The sequence below is a fragment of the Scyliorhinus torazame genome, chromosome 5 (assembly GCF_047496885.1).
Source record: "Scyliorhinus torazame isolate Kashiwa2021f chromosome 5, sScyTor2.1, whole genome shotgun sequence".
In the NCBI taxonomy this organism is placed as follows: Eukaryota; Metazoa; Chordata; class Chondrichthyes; order Carcharhiniformes; family Scyliorhinidae; genus Scyliorhinus; species Scyliorhinus torazame.
Genome location: NC_092711.1, coordinates 326,559,240 through 326,577,322, shown reverse-complemented (window position 1 = coordinate 326,577,322; position 18,083 = coordinate 326,559,240). Strand labels below are relative to the sequence as shown.

Here is an 18,083-nt window from a genome sequence, read left to right as displayed (position 1 = left end):
CGTGCTGACTATCCCTAATCAAGCAGTGTCTTTCCAGATGCTCAGAAATCCTATCCTTCAGTACCCTTTTATTACTTTGCCTACCACCGAAGTAAGACTAACTGGCCTGTAATTCCCAGGGTTATCCCTAGTCCTCCCTTTGAACAGGGGCACGACATTCGCCACTCTCCAATCCCCTGGTACCACCCCTGTTGACAGTGAGGACGAAAAGATCATTGCCAACGGCTCTGCAATTTCATCTCTTGCTTCCCATAGAATCCTTGGATATATCCCGTCAGGCCCGGGGGACATCTACTCTAAACCTTGCCCCTCGCACCTTAAACCTATGCCCCCTAGTAATTGACCCCTCTACCCCGGGGAAAAGCCTCTGACTATCCACCCTGTCTATGCCCCTCATAATTTTGTAGACCCCTATCAGGTTGCCCCTCAACCTCTGTCGTTCCAGTGAGAACAAACTGAGTTTATTCAACCGCTCCTCATAGTTAATGCCCTCCATACCAGGCAACATTCTGGTAAATCTCTTCTGCACCCTCTAAAGTCTCCACATCCTTCTGGTAATGTGGCACCCAGAATTGAACACTATACTCCAAGTGTGGCCTAACTAAGGTTCTATGCAGCTGCAACATGACTTGCCAATTCTTATACTCAATGCCCTGACCAATGAAGGCAAGCATGCCGTATGCCGCCTTGACTACCTTCTCCACCTGTGTTGCCCCTTTCAGTGACCTGTGGACCTGTACACCTAGATCTCTCTGACTGTCAATACACTTGAGGGTTCTACCATTCACTGTATATTCCCTACCTGCATTAGACCTTCTAAAATGCATTACCTCACATTTGTCGGGATTAAACTCCATCTGCCATCTCTCCGCCCAAGTCTCCAAACAATCTAAATCCTGCTGTATCCTCTGACAGTCCTCATTGCTATCCGCAATTCCACCAACCTTTGTGTCGTCTGCAAACGTACTAATCAGACCAGTTACATTTTCCTCCAAATCATTTATATATACTACAAACAGCAAAGGTCCCAGCACTGATCCCTGCGGAACTCTATGACCTAGTACGAAGTCTTACAACACCAGGTTAAAGTCCAACAGGTTTGTTTCGATGTCACTAGCTTTCGGAGCGCTGCTCCTTCCTCAGGTGAATGAAGAGGTATGTTCCAGAAACATATATATAGACAGATTCAAAGATGCCAGACAATGTTTGGAATGCGAGCATTAGCAGGTGATTAAATCTTTACAGATCCAGAGATGGGTTAACCCCAGGTTAAAGAGGTGTGAATTGTGTCAGGACAGTTGGTAGGATTTTGCAGGCCAGATGGTGGGGGATGAATGTAATGCGACATGAATCCCAGGTCCCGGTTGAGGCCGCACTCATGTGTGCGGAACTTGGCTATAAGCGTCTGCTCGCCGATTCTGCGTTGTTGCGCGTCCTGAAGGAGGCCTTGGAGAACGCTTACCCGGAGGTCAGAGGCTGAATGTCCTTGACTGCTGAAGTGTTCCCCGACTGGAAGGGAACATTCCTGCCTGGTGATTGTCGCGCGATGTCCGTTCATTCGTTGTCGCAGCGTCTGCATAGTTTCGCCAATGTACCACGCTTCGGGACATCCTTTCCTGCAGCGTATGAGGTAGACAACGTTGGCCGAGTCGCACGAGTATGTACCACGTACCTGGTGGGTGGTGTTCTCACGTGTAATGGTGGTATCCATGTCGATGATTTGGCACGTCTTGCAGAGATTGCCATGGCAGGGTTGTGTGGTCACTGTTCTGAAGGCTGGGTAGTTTTACTGCAAACAATGGTTTGTTTGAGGTTGCGCGGTTGTTTGAAGGCAAGTAGTGGGGGTGTGGGGGTGACCTTGGCAAGATGTTCATCTTCATCGATGACGTGTTGAAGGCTGTGAAGAAGATGTCGTAGTTTCTCCGCTCCGGGAAAGTACTGGACGACGAAGGGTATTCTGTCGGTTGTGTCCCATGTTTGTCTTCTGAGGAAGTTGGTGCGGTTTTTTGCTGTGGCGCGTTGGAACTGTCGCTCGATGAGTCGAGCGCCATATCCCGTTCGTACGAGGGCATCTTTCTTTTTTTTTTATAAATGTTTTATTGAAATTTTTTTCCCAAACAACAATTTTTCCCCTCTTACAAAGCAAACGCAACAATAACAATACAGAAATTTTAAACAATACACAAGTAACAAAACCCCTTTATCTTTGACCTAAACTAAACCCCCCCTCCCCCCCCCCCCCCCCCCCCCCCTCCCCCTGGGTTGCTGCTGCTGGTCATCTGTCTTCCCTCTAACGTTCCCCTAGGTAGTCGAGAAATGGCTGCCACCGCCTGGTGAACCCTTGAGCCGATCCTCTCAGGGCAAACTTTATCTGCTCCAGTTTAATGAACCCCGCCATATCATTTACCCAGGCCTCCAGTCCGGGGGGTTTCGCCTCCTTCCACATGAGTAGGATCCTGCGCCGGGCTACTAGGGACGCAAAGGCCACAACGTCGGCCTCTTTCGCCTCCTGCACTCCCGGCTCTTCCGCAACTCCAAATAGAGCTAACCCCCAGCCTGGTTTGACCCGGGCCTTCACCACCCGCGAAATCACTCCCGTCACTCCCTTCCAATACCCTTCCAGTGCCGGGCATACCCAAAACATATGTGCGTGGTTTGCCGGGCTCCCGCCACACCTCCCACATTTGTCCTCCACTCCAAAGAACCTGCTCAATCTTGCTCCCGTTATGTGTGCTCTATGTAGCACCTTAAATTGAATCAGGCTAAGCCTGGCGCATGAGGAAGAGGAATTTACCCTGCTTAGGGCATCAGCCCACATACCCTCCTCTATCTCCTCCCCTAGTTCTTCTTCCCACTTTCCTTTTAGTTCGCCCACCGACTCCTCCCCCTCTTCCCTCATCTCTCGGTAAATCTCTGACACCTTGCCCTCTCCGACCCACACCCCTGAAAGTACGAGGGCATCTTTCAACGTCTGTAGATGTCTGTTACGCTCCTCCTCGTCTGAGCAGATCCTGTGTATACGGAGAGCTTGTCCATAGGGGATGGCTTCTTTAATGTGTTTAGGGTGGAAGCTGGAGAAGTGGAGCATCGTGAGGTTATCCGTGGGTTTGCGGTAAAGCGAAGTGCTGAGGTGACCGTCCTTGATGGAGACGAGTGTGTCCAAGAATGCAACTGATTTTGGAGAGTAGTCCATGGTGAGTCTGATGGTTGGATGGAACTTATTGATGTCATCGTGTAGTCGTTTCAGTGATTCTTCGCCGTGGGTCCAAAGGAAAAAAATGTCATCGATGTATCTGGTGTATAACGTCGGTTGAAGGTCCTATGCGGTGAGTAGGTCTTGTTCAAACTTGTGCATGAAGATGTTGGCGTATTGGGGTGCGAATCTCGTCCCCATGGGTGTTCCGTACGTCTGGATGAAGAACTTGTTGTCGAAGGTGAAGACGTTGTGATCCAGAATGAAGCGGATGAGTTGCAGAATTGCATCTGGAGATTGGCAGTTGTCGGTGTTGAGTACTGAGGCTGTTGCAGCAATGCCGTCGTCATGGGGGGTGCTGGTATAGAGTGCCGAGACGTCCATTGTGACGAGGAATGTTCCTGGTTCAACTGGTCCATGGGTGCTGAGTTTCTGTAGGAAATCCGTCGTGTCGCGACAGAAGCTGGCCGTACCTTGTACGATGGGTTTCAAGATGCCCTCGATGTAGCCAGAGAGGTTCTCACACAGGGTCCCATTGCCTGAAACGATAGGACGGCCTGGTGTGTTGGCCTTGTGTATTTTCGGGAGACAGTAGAGATCTCCAATGCGGGGAGTACGTGGGATGAGAGCACGTAGGGTGCTCTGAAGATCTGGATCCAAGGTCTTGATCAGTCTGTTAAGTTGGCGGATGTGTTTCTTGGTCGGATCTGCGGGTAACTGTCTGTAGTGTTCTAGGTTGTTCAGTTGTCGGTATACATCTTTGCAGTAGTCCGTTCTGTTCAGTATGACTGGCCCCTCCTTTGTTTGCTGGTTTGATGACGATGCTGCGGTTGGTCTTGAGAGCGCGGATGGCATTGCGTTGTGCTTGGGTGACGTTCGGGGCTGTCTTGTGAATGCGACTGATGAATCTGGCATTGACGCGACTCCTGACGGCTTGAGCATACATGTCGAGTCTAGGGCAGCGGCCTTCCGGAGGGATCCAATTCGACTCTTTCCTCTTCGGTTGCCGCACCGCAGATCTCTCGGTCTGCTGTTCCGGTTCATTGATAGTCTGCTTGGGTTCGCTGTTGGCCTCTTGGGGTCTGTGGAAGAATTCCCGGAGCCTCATTCGCCTGATGAATTCCTCCGTGTCTGCCGCGAGACTGATGGGGTCCATTTTGGTGGTGGTGCAGAAATTGAGCCCTCTGCTGAGGACTTCGATTTCGTCTGGTTGAAGGGTGTAGTCTGACAAGTTGACAATAGATTTCCCTGTATTGTTTTCTACTGTGACACCGGGGGTGGCTTGGTTGCTGCTGGTGGTGATGCCAAGTTTCTCAAGCTTCCTGTTCTTGGTGTGCATATAGGTGGCATAGTATTGTTGTCTCATCTGTTTGGTGGTGTTCCGCAGCTGGTCTGCTGCGTCCTGAGCGCAAGTTGAGAATATGGCCTCTATCTTGGTTTCCAGGTTGCGTCGTCTGCTGTAGAGCTGGCGGACGAGGTGGTTGAGGAGTGTGAGAGAGGTGCGACGGCAGAGTCTCTCAGCGTAGTCTGTGTTGTAGGTCGACTTGAGTGGGTTTGTGATCTGTAGCCCTTTCGGGATCTTGTCTGCTTTCTTGCATCTTTGCAGAAACTTAATGTCAGTGTCTATATGCGCGATCTTCCTGGAGATCCTAGGCAGTTCTGTATCCACCTTGCCAGCTCACCCCTGATCCCGTGTGACTTTACGTTTTGTACTAGTCTACCATGAGGGACCTTGTCAAAGGCCTTACTGAAGTCCATATAGACAACATCCAATGCCCTACCTGCATCAATCATCTTTGTGACCGCCTCGAAAAACCTCCTCCAAAATTGCCGTATTTATCCTTCTTCCTCACAGGAACATGCCGGTCCTGAATTCTTTTCAACTGATACTTGAAAGCCTCCCACATGTCAGATGTTGATTTACCCTCAAACATCCACCCCCAATCTATGTTCTTCAGTTCCCCCCTAATATTGTTAAAATTAGTCTTCCCCTAATTTAGCACATTCACCCTAGGACCACTCTTATCCTTGTCCACCAGCACTTTAAAACTTACTGAATTGTGGTCACTGTTCCTGAAATGCCCCACCAGGCCCTCTTCAACCTTGGGAAACTCGAAATACCAACCCATCCAGACACCCCCCCCCGACCATCCTCCAAGTTCAATGTCCTCCTCCTGCCAGTCACTTGTCTCTCAAACATTCCGTCGCCTCCTCTGCCGTTCCAAAATAATATTCCCGGTTCTGGAAGGTCACTCTGAAGCAGGCCATGTACAACACCCCAAATGTCACCCCTTTCTCAAAGAAGGCAGTCTTGACCCGATTGAACCCGGCCCTCCTCTTTACCAGTTCTGCACCCAGGTCCTGGTACACCCGCAGCTCCTTCCCATTCCAGGTTCACCACCTCATCTGCCTCGCCCATCACAGAATCTTCTCCTTGTCCAAGAAACGGTGCAGCCGCACCACCACCGCCCTCGGCGGCTCGCCCGCCTGTAGCTTCATCAGCGCCCTGTGCGCTCGGTCGGCCTCCAGAAGCCAGTTGGAGGCCCCTCCCCCAACAATCTTTTCAACACCTTGGTCACACACTTTCCGGCATCCACTCTTTCGATGCCTCCGGGTATCCCCACGATCCGCAGGTTTTGTCTCCTGGGGCAGTTCTCCAGATCCTCCACCTTCTCCTTCAGCCGCTTTTGTGTCTCCTGCATCACTCCCATCTCAGCCACTAACAATGCAAGCTGCTCCTCGTGCTCCCCCACCGCCTCCTCCAGTTTCTGGATCACCTGGCTCTGGGATTCCAGCCTCTGCTCCACGCGGTCAATCCCCGCTTTGAGCAGCTCTACCACCTTGGCTAAATGTGTGACCAGTCACTCCATGGCCGCCACCAGAAGTCAACTATTTTAATTGTTATAAATTCCTCCCTTTCACCTCTTAATCCACAATTATCTCTGGAATATTGTTTGTATCCCCTGCAGTGAAGACAGATGTAAAATAGCCATTCTATTTGTCCACAATTTCCTGATCATTTATTAATTTTCCCGACTCTCTCTCTGAAGGACCAATGCTGACTTTACTTTTATTAAAGTAGCTGTAAGAACTCTTACTCTGTTTTTATATTTCTAGCTAACTTTATCTTAAACTTCTCCCCTGCCAATAATCTTGGTGGAATTATTGGCTTTTTTGCGGAAAAATGAAATGAAATGAAAATCGCTTATTGTCACAAGTAGGCTTCAAATGAAGTTACAGTGAAAAACCCCTGGTCGCCACATTCCGGCGTCTGTTCGGGGAGGCTGTTACTAGAATTGAACCGTGCTGCTGGCCTGCCTTGGTCTGCTTTCAAAGCCAGCGATTTAGCCCTGTGCTAAACAGCCACTGAAGGCATCACTGCTCTCAAACCTTTGTTTCCCACTGGGATATATTGTTTTTTCTTACTATTCTGGAATATCTCCCTAAATGTCTGCCACTTCATCTCTACTGACCTGTCCCTTAATCTCTACTGACCTGTCCCTTAATCTCTACTGACCCGTCCCTTAATCTCTACTGACCTGTCCCTTAATCTCTTCTGACCCGTCCCTTAATCTCTTCTGACCCGTCCCTTAATCTCTTCTGACCCGTCCCTTAATCTCTACTGACCCGTCCCTTAATCTCTACTGACCCGTCCCTTAATCTCTACTGACCCGTCCCTTAATCTCCTCTGACCCGTCCCTTAATCTCTACTGACCCGTCCCTTAATCTCTACTGACCCGTCCCTTAATCTCTACTGACCCGTCCCTTAATCTCTACTGACCCGTCCCTTAATCTCTACTGACCCGTCCCTTAATCTCTACTGACCCGTCCCTTAATCTCTACTGACCCGTCCCTTAATCTCTACTGACCCGTCCCTTAATCTCTACTGACCCGTCCCTTAATCTCTACTGACCCGTCCCTTAATCTCTACTGACCCGTCCCTTAATCTCTACTGACCCGTCCCTTAATCTCTACTGACCCGTCCCTTAATCTCTACTGACCTGTCCCTTAATCTCTACTGACCTGTCCCTTAATCTCTACTGACCTGTCCCTTAATCTCTACTGACCCGTCCCTTAATCTCTACTGACCCGTCCCTTAATCTCTACTGACCCGTCCCTTAATCTCTACTGACCCGTCCCTTAATCTCTACTGACCTGTCCCTTAATCTCTACTGACCTGTCCCTTAACCTAATTACCAACTGAGAATGGTGGAAATGCAGTGCAGCAAAATAGAGTTAACACTTCGAGTCCTTCCGTATGGCTCTTCATCAGAACTGAGCGAGAGGGAAAATCTTAAATATTATAGTGTAGCTAGAAGACATTGCAACAAGATAGAACTACAAGTTTGCTGACGATACGACCATAGTGGGCCGGATCCCGAATAACGATGAGTCCGAATACAGGAGGGGGATAGAGAACCTAGTGGAGTGGTGTAGCGACAACAATCTCTCCCTCAATGCCAGCAAAACTAAAGAGCTGGTCATTGACTTCAGGAAGCAAAGTACTGTACACACCCCTGTCAGCATCAACGGGGCCGAGGTGGAGATGGTTAGCAGTTTCAAATTCCGAGGGGTGCACATCTCCAAAAATCTGTCCTGGTCCACCCACGTCGACGCTACCACCAAGAAAGCACAACAGCGCCTATACTTCCTCAGGAAACCAATGAAATTCGGCTTGTCCACATTAACCCTTACCAACTTTTACAGATGCACCATAGAAAGCATCCTATCGGGCTGCATCACGGCCTGGTATGGCAACTGCTCGGCCCAGGACCGCAAGAAACTTCAGAGAGTCGTGAACACCGCCCAGTCCATCACACGAACCTGCCTCCCATCCATTGACTCCATCTACACCTCCCGCTGCCTGGGGAAAGCGGGCAGTGTAATCAAAGACCCCTCCCGCCCGGCTTACTCACTCTTCCAACTTCTTCCATCGGGCAGGAGATACAGAAGTCTGAGAACACGCACGAACAGACTCAAAAACAGCTTCTTCCCCACTGTCACCAGACTCCTAAATGACCCTCTTATGGACTGACCTCATTAACACTACACCCTGTATGCTTCATCCGATGCCAGTGCTTATCGGGGAGATCGGGGAAGGAAAAGGAAGTGTCGGAGATGGACAGTGTGTATGTTGTGTTGCCCTATTATATATTTTCTTTTATTCCCTTTTCTTCCCATGTACTTAATGATCTGTTGAACTGCTCGCAGAAAAATACTTTTCACTGTACCTCGGTACACGTGACAATAAACAAATCCAATCCAATCAACAGGAGATAGATGACCAGATGTGGGTGTGACTCAAACTCAACGTTGAGTCCCGATTGCTGCAACCTGCCCAACCGGAAGAGGAGTTGCTGCTCCTGCAGCTTGTGCCTCACTGGGGCCCGGGACAGACATGTGGACGTGAGAACGGTGCTGAGCGGCGAGGTTGGGGTCCGGCTTGTGGGCTGAGCCAAGGTGTTCCTCAAAGCAGTCGCCCGTCTGCATTTAGTCTCCTCAATGTAGAGGACACCATATTGGGAGCAGTGAATACAATAAACCAAATTGAAGGAGATGCAAGTGAAACGCTGCTTCATCTGAAAGGTGTGTTTGGGACTTTGAACAGGGAGCGGGGAGGAGATAAAGGAGCAGGTTTGCACCTTGTGTGATTGCGAGAGACGGTGTGAGAAGGAGAGGGGGAATTCGGCGTGATGGAGGAATGGGCCAGGATGTCACGGAGGGATCGGTCCCTGCAGAATGCTGATGGGGGGAGAGGAGAGATGCATTTAGTGATGGCGCCATACTGGAGTTGGCAGAACTGGAAGAGGATGATCCTCTGATTGTGGAGCCTGGTGCGGTGATAAGTGAGGACATTGTGGTTCTGGGAGGGAGGGGTGATGGCAGAGGTGCAGGAAACGGGTCAAAACCGGTTGAGAGCTCTCTTACCCACGTGGGGTTGGGGATCTCGGCTAAGGGAAAAAGCAGACATGTCAGAAGTGCCATTTTCGAAGGTGGCATCATCAGAACAGATGCGCCGGAGACGGAGAAACTGGGAGAATGGGCTGGAGTCCTTACGGGAAGCAGGGAGTGAGGAGCTGTAGTCGAGGTAGCTGTGTGAATCGATGGATTTGTATTGAATATCGGTGGACATCATCTGAATGGAGACTGAGAGATCGGGGAAGGAAAAGGAAGTGTCGGAGATGGACAGTGTGAAAGTGAGAGAGAGGCAGATACATTTATCCAGGTCCAGATGAGAGCATAAAGCGGCACTAATATGGTCATGAATGTAACGGAGAGTTGTGTGAACGGGTCTGAGTCGGACTGGGACTCATGTGGGTCCCCAGAGACACTACTTTTAGTCGCAGAAAGTGAGACAATCGAGGGCAGCACGGTGGCACAGTGGTTAGCACTGCTGCCTCACGGCGCCGAGGTCCCAGGTTCGATCCCGGCTCTGGGTCACTGTCCCGTGTGGAATTTGCACATTCTCCCCGTGTTTGCGTGGGTTTGAGGGGTCACATGGCTGCTTCTTCTCATGTGTTCCGAGTGAACCAGATGGATTTTTACAACAATCGATGATAGTTGTCTTGGTCACTATTACTGAGACTCGCTTTATATTTCAAATTGGTTGATTGAATTTCAATTCGACCAGCTGCCATGGGGAGGCGGTGGTGCAGTGGTACTGTCACTGGACTAGTAAACCAGAGACTCTGAGTAATGCTCTGGGACCCGGTTCAAATCCCACCACTGCAGATAGTGACATTTCAATTCAATTTTAAAAAATCTGGAATTAAGTCTGAAGCTGACCATGAAACATTGTCGATTGTCGTAAAAACCCATCTGGTTCATTAATGTCCTTCAGGGAAGGAAATCTGCCGTCCTTACCCGGTCTGGCCTTCATGTGTCTCCAGATCCACAGCAATGTGGTTGACTCTTCAATGCCCTCCGGGATGGGCAATAAATGCCGACCCGGCCAGAGACGGCTGCATCCCATGGACGGATAGAAAAAAACTTTGGACCCAGAACTTTAGTCTGGGTTTTTAGATGTTTAATCCAGTGACATTATCACAATGCCACCGTCTCGCCCCGTTAATTAGCCGCCTCCTGTAAGGTTACACAGGCTGATGAGCCACTGACGTGTGAGGTCAGGACCTGTAAATTACCCTGATACCCATGAATGTTTGGTCCCATGTCTGCCCATTTCTCTCGTCTGCCAATGTCCCTTTGAAGTCTGTTAATATCCTCCTCATTGTTTACTCTGTTTCTGAGTTTAAATTGCAAACTTTGAAATTATAATCAGGTACCCAAACCCAGGTCATTAGTATATATCCAAAAGACTGATGGTCCTAATACTGACCTCTGGGATGTACTCTAATACTGACCTCTGGGATGTACTCTAATACTGACCTCTGGGATGTACTCTAATACTGACCTCTGGGATGTACTCTAATACTGACCTCTGGGATGTACTCTAATACTGACCTCTGGGATGTACTCTAATACTGACCTCTGGGATGTACTCTAATACTGACCTCTGGGATGTACCATTGTATTCTTCCCATTAGTTTGAAAAAAATAACTGCTCACCACTATTCTCCGCTTAGCCAATTCTGTATCCATAGTTGCCACTATCCCATTAATCTAAGGGATTTTAATTTTGTTAACATCCTATTTTCTGATATTTTGTCAAATATCTCTGAAATACTCATATACCCAACATCAACTGTGTTATCCCTCATCTGTCCTCTTCATGACATCAGATTTCAATCCAGTTAGTCAGGTAATATTTGCCGTTAAAATCTGCTCTGATTTTCATTTATTTGCCCTTACGTTTGAAATGCCAATGAGTTTTGCCTTGGATTTCAACCCCTAAAAGCAAGGATAATCCAGGGAACTACAGGCCGGTGAGCCTTACTTCAGTGGTAGGGAAATTATTGGAGAGAATTCTTCGAGACAGGATCTACTCCCATTTGGAAGCAAATGGACGTATTAGTGAGAGGCAGCATGGTTTTGTGAAGGGGAGGTCGTGTCTCACTAACTTGACAGAGCTTTGCGAGGAGGTCACAAAGATGATTGATGCAGGTAGGGCAGTGGATGTTGTCTATATGGACTTCAGTAAGGCCTTTGACAAGGTCCCTCATGGCAGACTGGTACAAAAGGTGAAGTCACACGGGATCAGGGGTGAGCTGGCAAGGTGGATACAGAACTGGCTAGGTCATAGAAGGCAGAGAGTAGCAATGGAAGGATGCTTTTCTAATTGGAGGGCTGTGACCAGTGGTGTTCCACAGGGATCAGTGCTGGGACCTTTGCTGTTTGTAGTATATATAAATGATTTGGAGGAAAATGTAACTGGTCTGATTAGTAAGTTTGCAGACGACACAAGGTTGGTGGAATTGCGGATAGCGATGAGGACTGTCAGAGGATACAGCAGGATTTAGATTGTTTGGAGACTTGGGCGGAGAGATGGCAGATGGAGTTTAATCCGGACAAATGTGAGGTAATGCATTTTGGAAGGTCTAATGCAGGTAGGGATTATACAGTGAATGGTAGAACCCTCCAGAGTATTGAAAGACAAAGATTTCTAGGAGTACAGGTCCACAGGTCACTGAAAGGGGCAACACAGGTGGAGAAGGTAGTCAAGAAGGCATACGGCATGCTTGCCTTCATTAGCTGGGGCATTGAGTATAAGAATTGGCAAGTCATGTTGCAGCTGTATAGAACCTTAGTTAGGCTGCATTTGGAGTATAGTGTTCAATTCTGGTCGCCACACTACCAGAAGGATGTGGAGGCTTTAGAGAGGGTGCAGAAGAGATTTACCAGAATGTTGCCTGGTATGGAGGGCATTAGCTATGAGGAGCGGTTGAATAAACTCAGTTTGTTCTCACTGGAATGAAGGAGGTTGAGGGGCGACCTGATAGAGGTCTACAAAATTATGAGGGGCATAGACAGAGTGGATAGTCAGAGGCTTTTCCCCGGGGTAGAGGGGTCAATTACGAGGGGGCATAAGTTTAAGGTGAGAGGGGCAAGGTTTAGAGTAGATGTACGAGGCAAGTTTTTTATGCAGAGGGTAGTGGGTGCCTGGAACTCGCTACCGGAGGAGGTGGTGGAAGCAGGGACGATAGTGACATTTAAGGGGCATCTTGACAAATACATGAATAGGATGGGAATAGAGGGATACGGACCCAGGAAGTGTAGAAGATTGTAGTTTAGTCGGGCAGCATGGTCAGCACGGGCTTGGAGGGCCGAAGGGCCTGTTCCTGTGCTGTACATTTCTTTGTTCTTTGTTTTGTTCTAAAAGTTTCCCCCGCTGCCATTAGACTGACTAGCCTCTATTTGCTTAGTTTATCCATCCCTACCTTTTTGAAGATAGTTGTAAGATTTGCAATTCTCCAGTCCCCTGGCAGCTGCCCCCCCCATCCTGCACACAGCCTGGAAGGAGGATGCTGGAGGAGAGCCTGCAAAATTCCCACTCTTTAGTCGGTAAGTGAGGGTGCATCCCATCCTGACTTGGTAACCTTTCCACTTTGAAGACCTTGGGCAGTGAATGTATTCCACCTATTTAATAGATTAAATTATTTCAACTCCATGCTGTCAGTTCCTGTTTTTCGGTAACGATGGAGCTGAACTTGTTCTTTGTGATGTGCGACATCACTGGGACACACGTAACACCCCTAAGATTTACAGCTTTAGACAACCTGCCGAGGAGGCGATCAATCTTTTAACCGAAAGGGTCTTGTGTCAAGTACACATTTTATATGTTGAATCAAATAATAAGATTGGTTTTTAGCAGAAGTAAGTTTGAAAATATTGCTAAATTTCTGTTCTGAAAAATGATTTCATGCAAATACCGAAATTCTTTGCTGTTGCGCGGAGCCCTTGATGTGGGGTCCACTTCCTCCAATTCACTGTTGGATGAAATCATTCAACTCAAAACTGAATGGCTGAAAGCCAGTCATAGTGCTTCCTACGAATTGCTTGGCTTTTTTCATGCTATTGGTTAATAAAGGAATTTGGAACTTGTCGACGAAAGCTTTAATCTATTCATGTGTATTGTGGTTTCAGTAGGAGGAGCCAGAGCCCAATAAACTGCATCCGACCGAGTGCACTGGGACCTCTGAAAAGAAAAGGTAATTATTCACTCAACCAAATGTATTTTTTCTGTTTGAAGAAGATGATTCGATTGTTCTGTCAAGGTGCCATGAAAAGTACAATTGATTGTTTCTGGGTTAAAAAATCATTGATTCAAAGAACAATACAGCACGGAACAGGCTACCTTGTCCACTTGTGTTGCCACTTTCAAAGATTTGTGGACCTGTATGCCCAGATCTCTCCGGCTTTCTATATTCCTAAGAGGTTTGCCATTTACAGTATATTTCCCCTCTATGTTAGACCTAGCAAAATGCACAACCTCACATTTGTCTGGATTAAATTCCATTTGCCATTTCTCTGCCCAAGTCTCTAACCTATCTGTGTCCTTCTGTATCCTCTGACAATCCTCAACACTGTCTGCCACTCCACCAACCTTGGTGTCATCCGCGAACTTACTAATCAGACTGGCTACATTTTTCTCCAAATCGTTTATGTACGCACGGTAGCATTGTGGATAGCACAATTGCTTCACAGCTCCAGGGTCCCAGGTTCGATTCCCGGCTTGGGTCACTGTCTGTGCGGAGTCTGCACATTCTTCCCGTGTCTGCGTGGGTTTCCTCCGGGTGCTCCGGTTTCCTCCTACAGTCCAAAGATGTGCAGGTTAGGTGGATTGGCCGTGATAAATTGCCCTTAGTGTCCAAAATTGCCCTTAGTGTTGGGTGGGGTTACTGGGTTATGGGGATAGGGTGGAGGTGTTGACCTTGGGTAGGGTGCTCTTTCCGGGGGCCGGTGCAGACTCGATGGGCCGAATGGCCTCCTGCACTATAAATTCTATGCTGCACCACAAACAACAGAGAGCCCAGCACAGATCCCTGTGGAACACCACTAGTCACAAACCTTCCATTCAGAAAACCTCTTTCTACTGCTACCCTTTGCCTTCTGTAACTGAGGCAGTTCTGTATCCATCTTACCACCTCACCTCTGATCCCGTGTGACTTCACCTTTTGTACCAGTCTGCCATGAGGCACCTTGGCAAAGGCTTTACTGACGTCCATGTAAACAACATCCACCACCCTCCCCATATCAATCACCTTTGTCACCTCCTCAAAAAACTCAATCAAGTTAGTGAGGCACGACCTCCCCTTCACAAAACCATGCTGTCTATCGCTAATGAGTCCATTTGTTTCCAAATGGGTATAAATCCTGTCCCTGAGAATTCTCTCCAATAATTTACCGACTACCGACGTGAGGCTCACCGGCCTATAGTTCCCAGGATTATCCCTGCTATCTTTCATAAACAGCGGGACCACATTAGCTATTCTCCAGTTCTCTGGGATCTCACCTGTAGCCAATGAGGATACAAAGATGTCAGTCACGGCCCCAGCAATTTCCTCCCTTGATTCCCTCAGTATTCTGGGGTAAATCCCATCTGGCCCAGGAGACTTCGCTACCTTAATATCTTTTAAAAGACCCAATACCACCTCCATTTCGATGTTAACATGATCCAGACTCTCCACACACCCTACCCAAGAGTCAACTTCCACAAAGTCCCTTTCTTTCGTGAACACTGATGCAAAGTATTCATTTAGTACATCGCCCATTTCCTCTGGCTCAACACATAGATTCCCCCCACTGTCAAACCCCAGTTTTTATTCGTTCATTTACAGGATGTGGGAATCACTGGTTAGGCCCAGCATTTATAGCCCATCCCTCGTTGCCCTTTAGAAGGTGGTGGTGAGCTGCCTTCTTGAACCGCTGCAGTCTTTGAGATGCAAGTACACCCACTGTGCTGTTAGGGAAAGAGTTCCAGGATTTTGCCCCAGCACGTATGGTGGGGGGGGAACGTGTGCGTGAGAGAGAGTGGAGGGGGGGGGGAGCGTGAGAGAGAGTGGAGGGGGGGGAGCGTGTGCGTGAGAGAGGGGGGGGAGCGTGTGCGTGACAGAGAGGGGGGAGCGTGTGCGTGACAGAGAGGGGGGAGCGTGTGCGTGACAGAGAGGGGGGAGCGTGTGCGTGAGAGAGAGGGGGGAGCGTGTGCGTGAGAGAGAGGGGGGAGCGTGTGCGTGAGAGAGAGGGGGGAGCGTGTGCGTGAGAGAGAGGGGGGAGCGTGTGCGTGAGAGAGAGGGGGGAGCGTGTGCGTGAGAGAGGGGGGGAGCGTGTGCGTGAGAGAGGGGGGGAGCGTGTGCGTGAGAGAGGGGGAGCGTGTGCGTGAGAGAGGGGGAGCGTGTGAGAGAATGGGGGAGCGTGTGCGTGTGAGAGGGAGCGTGTGCGTGTGAGAGGGGGAGCGTGTGCGTGTGAGAGGGGGAGCGTGTGCGTGTGAGAGGGGGAGCGTGTGCGTGTGAGAGGGGGTACGGAAAGTGTCCAACATCGCCATAGTTGACTGACGGTTGTGCCGCTGTCCGGGGGGCTTGTGCCAGGGCCGGGGGGAGTAACGGGGAGTGACCAAGAGGTGGGCTGTGGGGTTGGGGTGGACGGGCACGGAACACCATTGCTGCAGCCGGCAAGGCGGCCATGCAGCTGCGAACACCGCTAACAGCCCGCTGGGAACATCGGGTCATATGGGTGCCCTCTGGCCCCGGCCGACCCAGCAGCTGTGTGGGCGGCTCCAGCACAACCAGTGCCATCTTGGTGGCTGGGATGAGTGTGTGTGGGGAGTGTAATGTGTGTGTGCGGCTGGGATGAGTGTGTGTGGGGAGTGTAATGTGTGTGTGCGGCTGGGATGAGTGTGTGTGGGGAGTGTAATGTGTGTGTGCAGCTGGGGTGAGTGTGTGTGCGGCTGGGGTGAGTGTGTGTGGGGAGTGTAATGTGTGTGTGCGGCTGGGATGAGTGTGTGTGGGGAGTGTAATGTGTGTGTGCGGCTGGGATGAGTGTGTGTGGGGAGTGTAATGTGTGTGTGCGGCTGGGATGAGTGTGTGTGGGGAGTGTAATGTGTGTGTGCGGCTGGGGTGAGTGTGTGTGCGGCTGGGGTGAGTGTGTGTGGGGAGTGTAATGTGTGTGTGCGGCTGGGATGAGTGTGTGTGGGGAGTGTAATGTGTGTCTGCGGCTGGGGTGAGTGTGTGTGGGGAGTGTAATGTGTGTCTGCGGCTGGGGTGAGTGTGTGTGGGGAGTGTAATAAGAACACAAGAACTAGGAGCAGGAGTCGGCCATCTGGCCCCTCGAGCCTGCTCCACCATTCAATGAGATCATGGCTGATCTTTTGTGGACTCAGCTCCACTTTCCGGCCCGAACACCATAACCCTTAATCCCTTTATTCTTCAAAAAACGATCTATCTTTATCTTAAACACATTTAATGAAGGAGCCTCTACTGCTTCACTGGGCAAGGAATTCCTTAGATTCACAACCCTTTGGGTGAAGAAGTTCCTCCTAAACTCAGTCCTAAATCTACTTCCCCTTATTTTGAGGCTATGTCCCCTAGTTCTGCTTTCACCCGCCAGTGGAAACAACCTGCCCGCATCTATCCTATCTATTCCCTTCATAATCTTATATGTTTCTATAAGATCCCCCCTCATCCTTCTAAATTCCAACGAGTACAGTCCCAGTCTACTCAACCTCTCCTCGTAATCCAACCCCTTCAGCTCTGGGATTAACCTAGTGAATCTCCTCTGCACACCCTCCAGTGCCAGTACGTCCTTTCTCAGGTAAGGAGACCAAAACTGAACACAATACTCCAGGTGTGGCCTCACTAACACCTTATACAATTGCAGCATAACCTCCCTATTCTTAAACTCCATCCCTCTAGCAATGAAGGACTAAATTCCATTTGCCTTCTTAATCACCTGTTGTACCTGTAAACCAACTTTATGCGACTCATGCACTAGCACACCCAGGTCTCTCTGCACAGCAGCATGTTTTAATATTTTATCATTTAAATAATAATCCCTTTTGCTGTTATACCTACCAAAATGGATAACCTCACATTTGTCAACATTGTATTCCATCTGCCAGACCCTAGCCCATTCACTTAGCCTATCCAAATCCCTCTGCAGACTTCCAGTATCCTCTGCACTTTTTGCTTTACCACTTATCTTAGTGTCGTCTGCAAACTTGGACACATTGCCCTTGGTCCCCAACTCCAAATCATCTATGTAAATTGTGAACAGTTGTGGGCCCAACACTGATCCCTGAGGGACACCACTAGCTACTGATTGCCAACCAGAGAAACACCCATTAACCCCCACTCTTTGCTTTCTATTAATTAACCAATCCTCTATCCATGCTACTACTTTCCCCTTAATGCCATGCATCTTTATCTTATGCAACAACCTTTTGTGTGGCACCTTGTCAAAGGCTTTCTGGAAATCCAGATATACCAGATCCATTGGCTCCCCGTTATCTACCGCACTGTTAATGTCCTCAAAAAATTCCACTAAAAAAGTTAGGCACGACCTGCCCTTTATGAACCCATGCTGCGTCTGTCCAATGGGACAATTTCCATTCAGATGCTCGCTATTTCTTCCTTGATGATAGATTCCAGCATCTTCCCTACTACCGAAGTTAAGCTCACTGGCCTATAATTACCCGCTTTCTGCCTACCTCCTTTTTTAAACAGTGGTGTCACGTTTGCTAATTTCCAATCCGCCGGGACCACCCCAGAGTCTAGTGAATTTTGGTAAATTATCACTAGTGCATTTGCAATTTCCCGAGCCATCTCTTTTAGCACTCTGGGATGCATTCCATCAGGGCCAGGAGACTTGTCTACCTTTAGCCCCATTAGCTTGCCCACCACTACCTCCTTGGTGATATCAATCCTCTCAAGGTCCTCACCTGTCATAGCCTCATCTCCATCAGTCACTGGCATATTATTTGTGTCTTCCACTGTGAAGA

General features: G+C 49.1%; 1 protein-coding gene across 2 annotated transcripts in view; it reads left to right on the top strand.

Annotated features, from left to right (window-relative positions):
- The window catches only part of pabir2 (PABIR family member 2), a 104,041-nt gene that overhangs the window by 59,938 nt on the left and 26,020 nt on the right, over positions 1 to 18,083 (top strand). The window contains exon 8 of one of the 2 annotated variants that reach the window (XM_072505995.1): positions 13,238 to 13,299. In XM_072505995.1, coding sequence (XP_072362096.1) covers positions 13,238 to 13,299 — 62 coding nt within the window. Of the gene's footprint in view, positions 1 to 13,234; positions 13,300 to 18,083 lie in introns of both variants that reach the window. The other variant, XM_072505994.1, reaches the window with a different exon arrangement.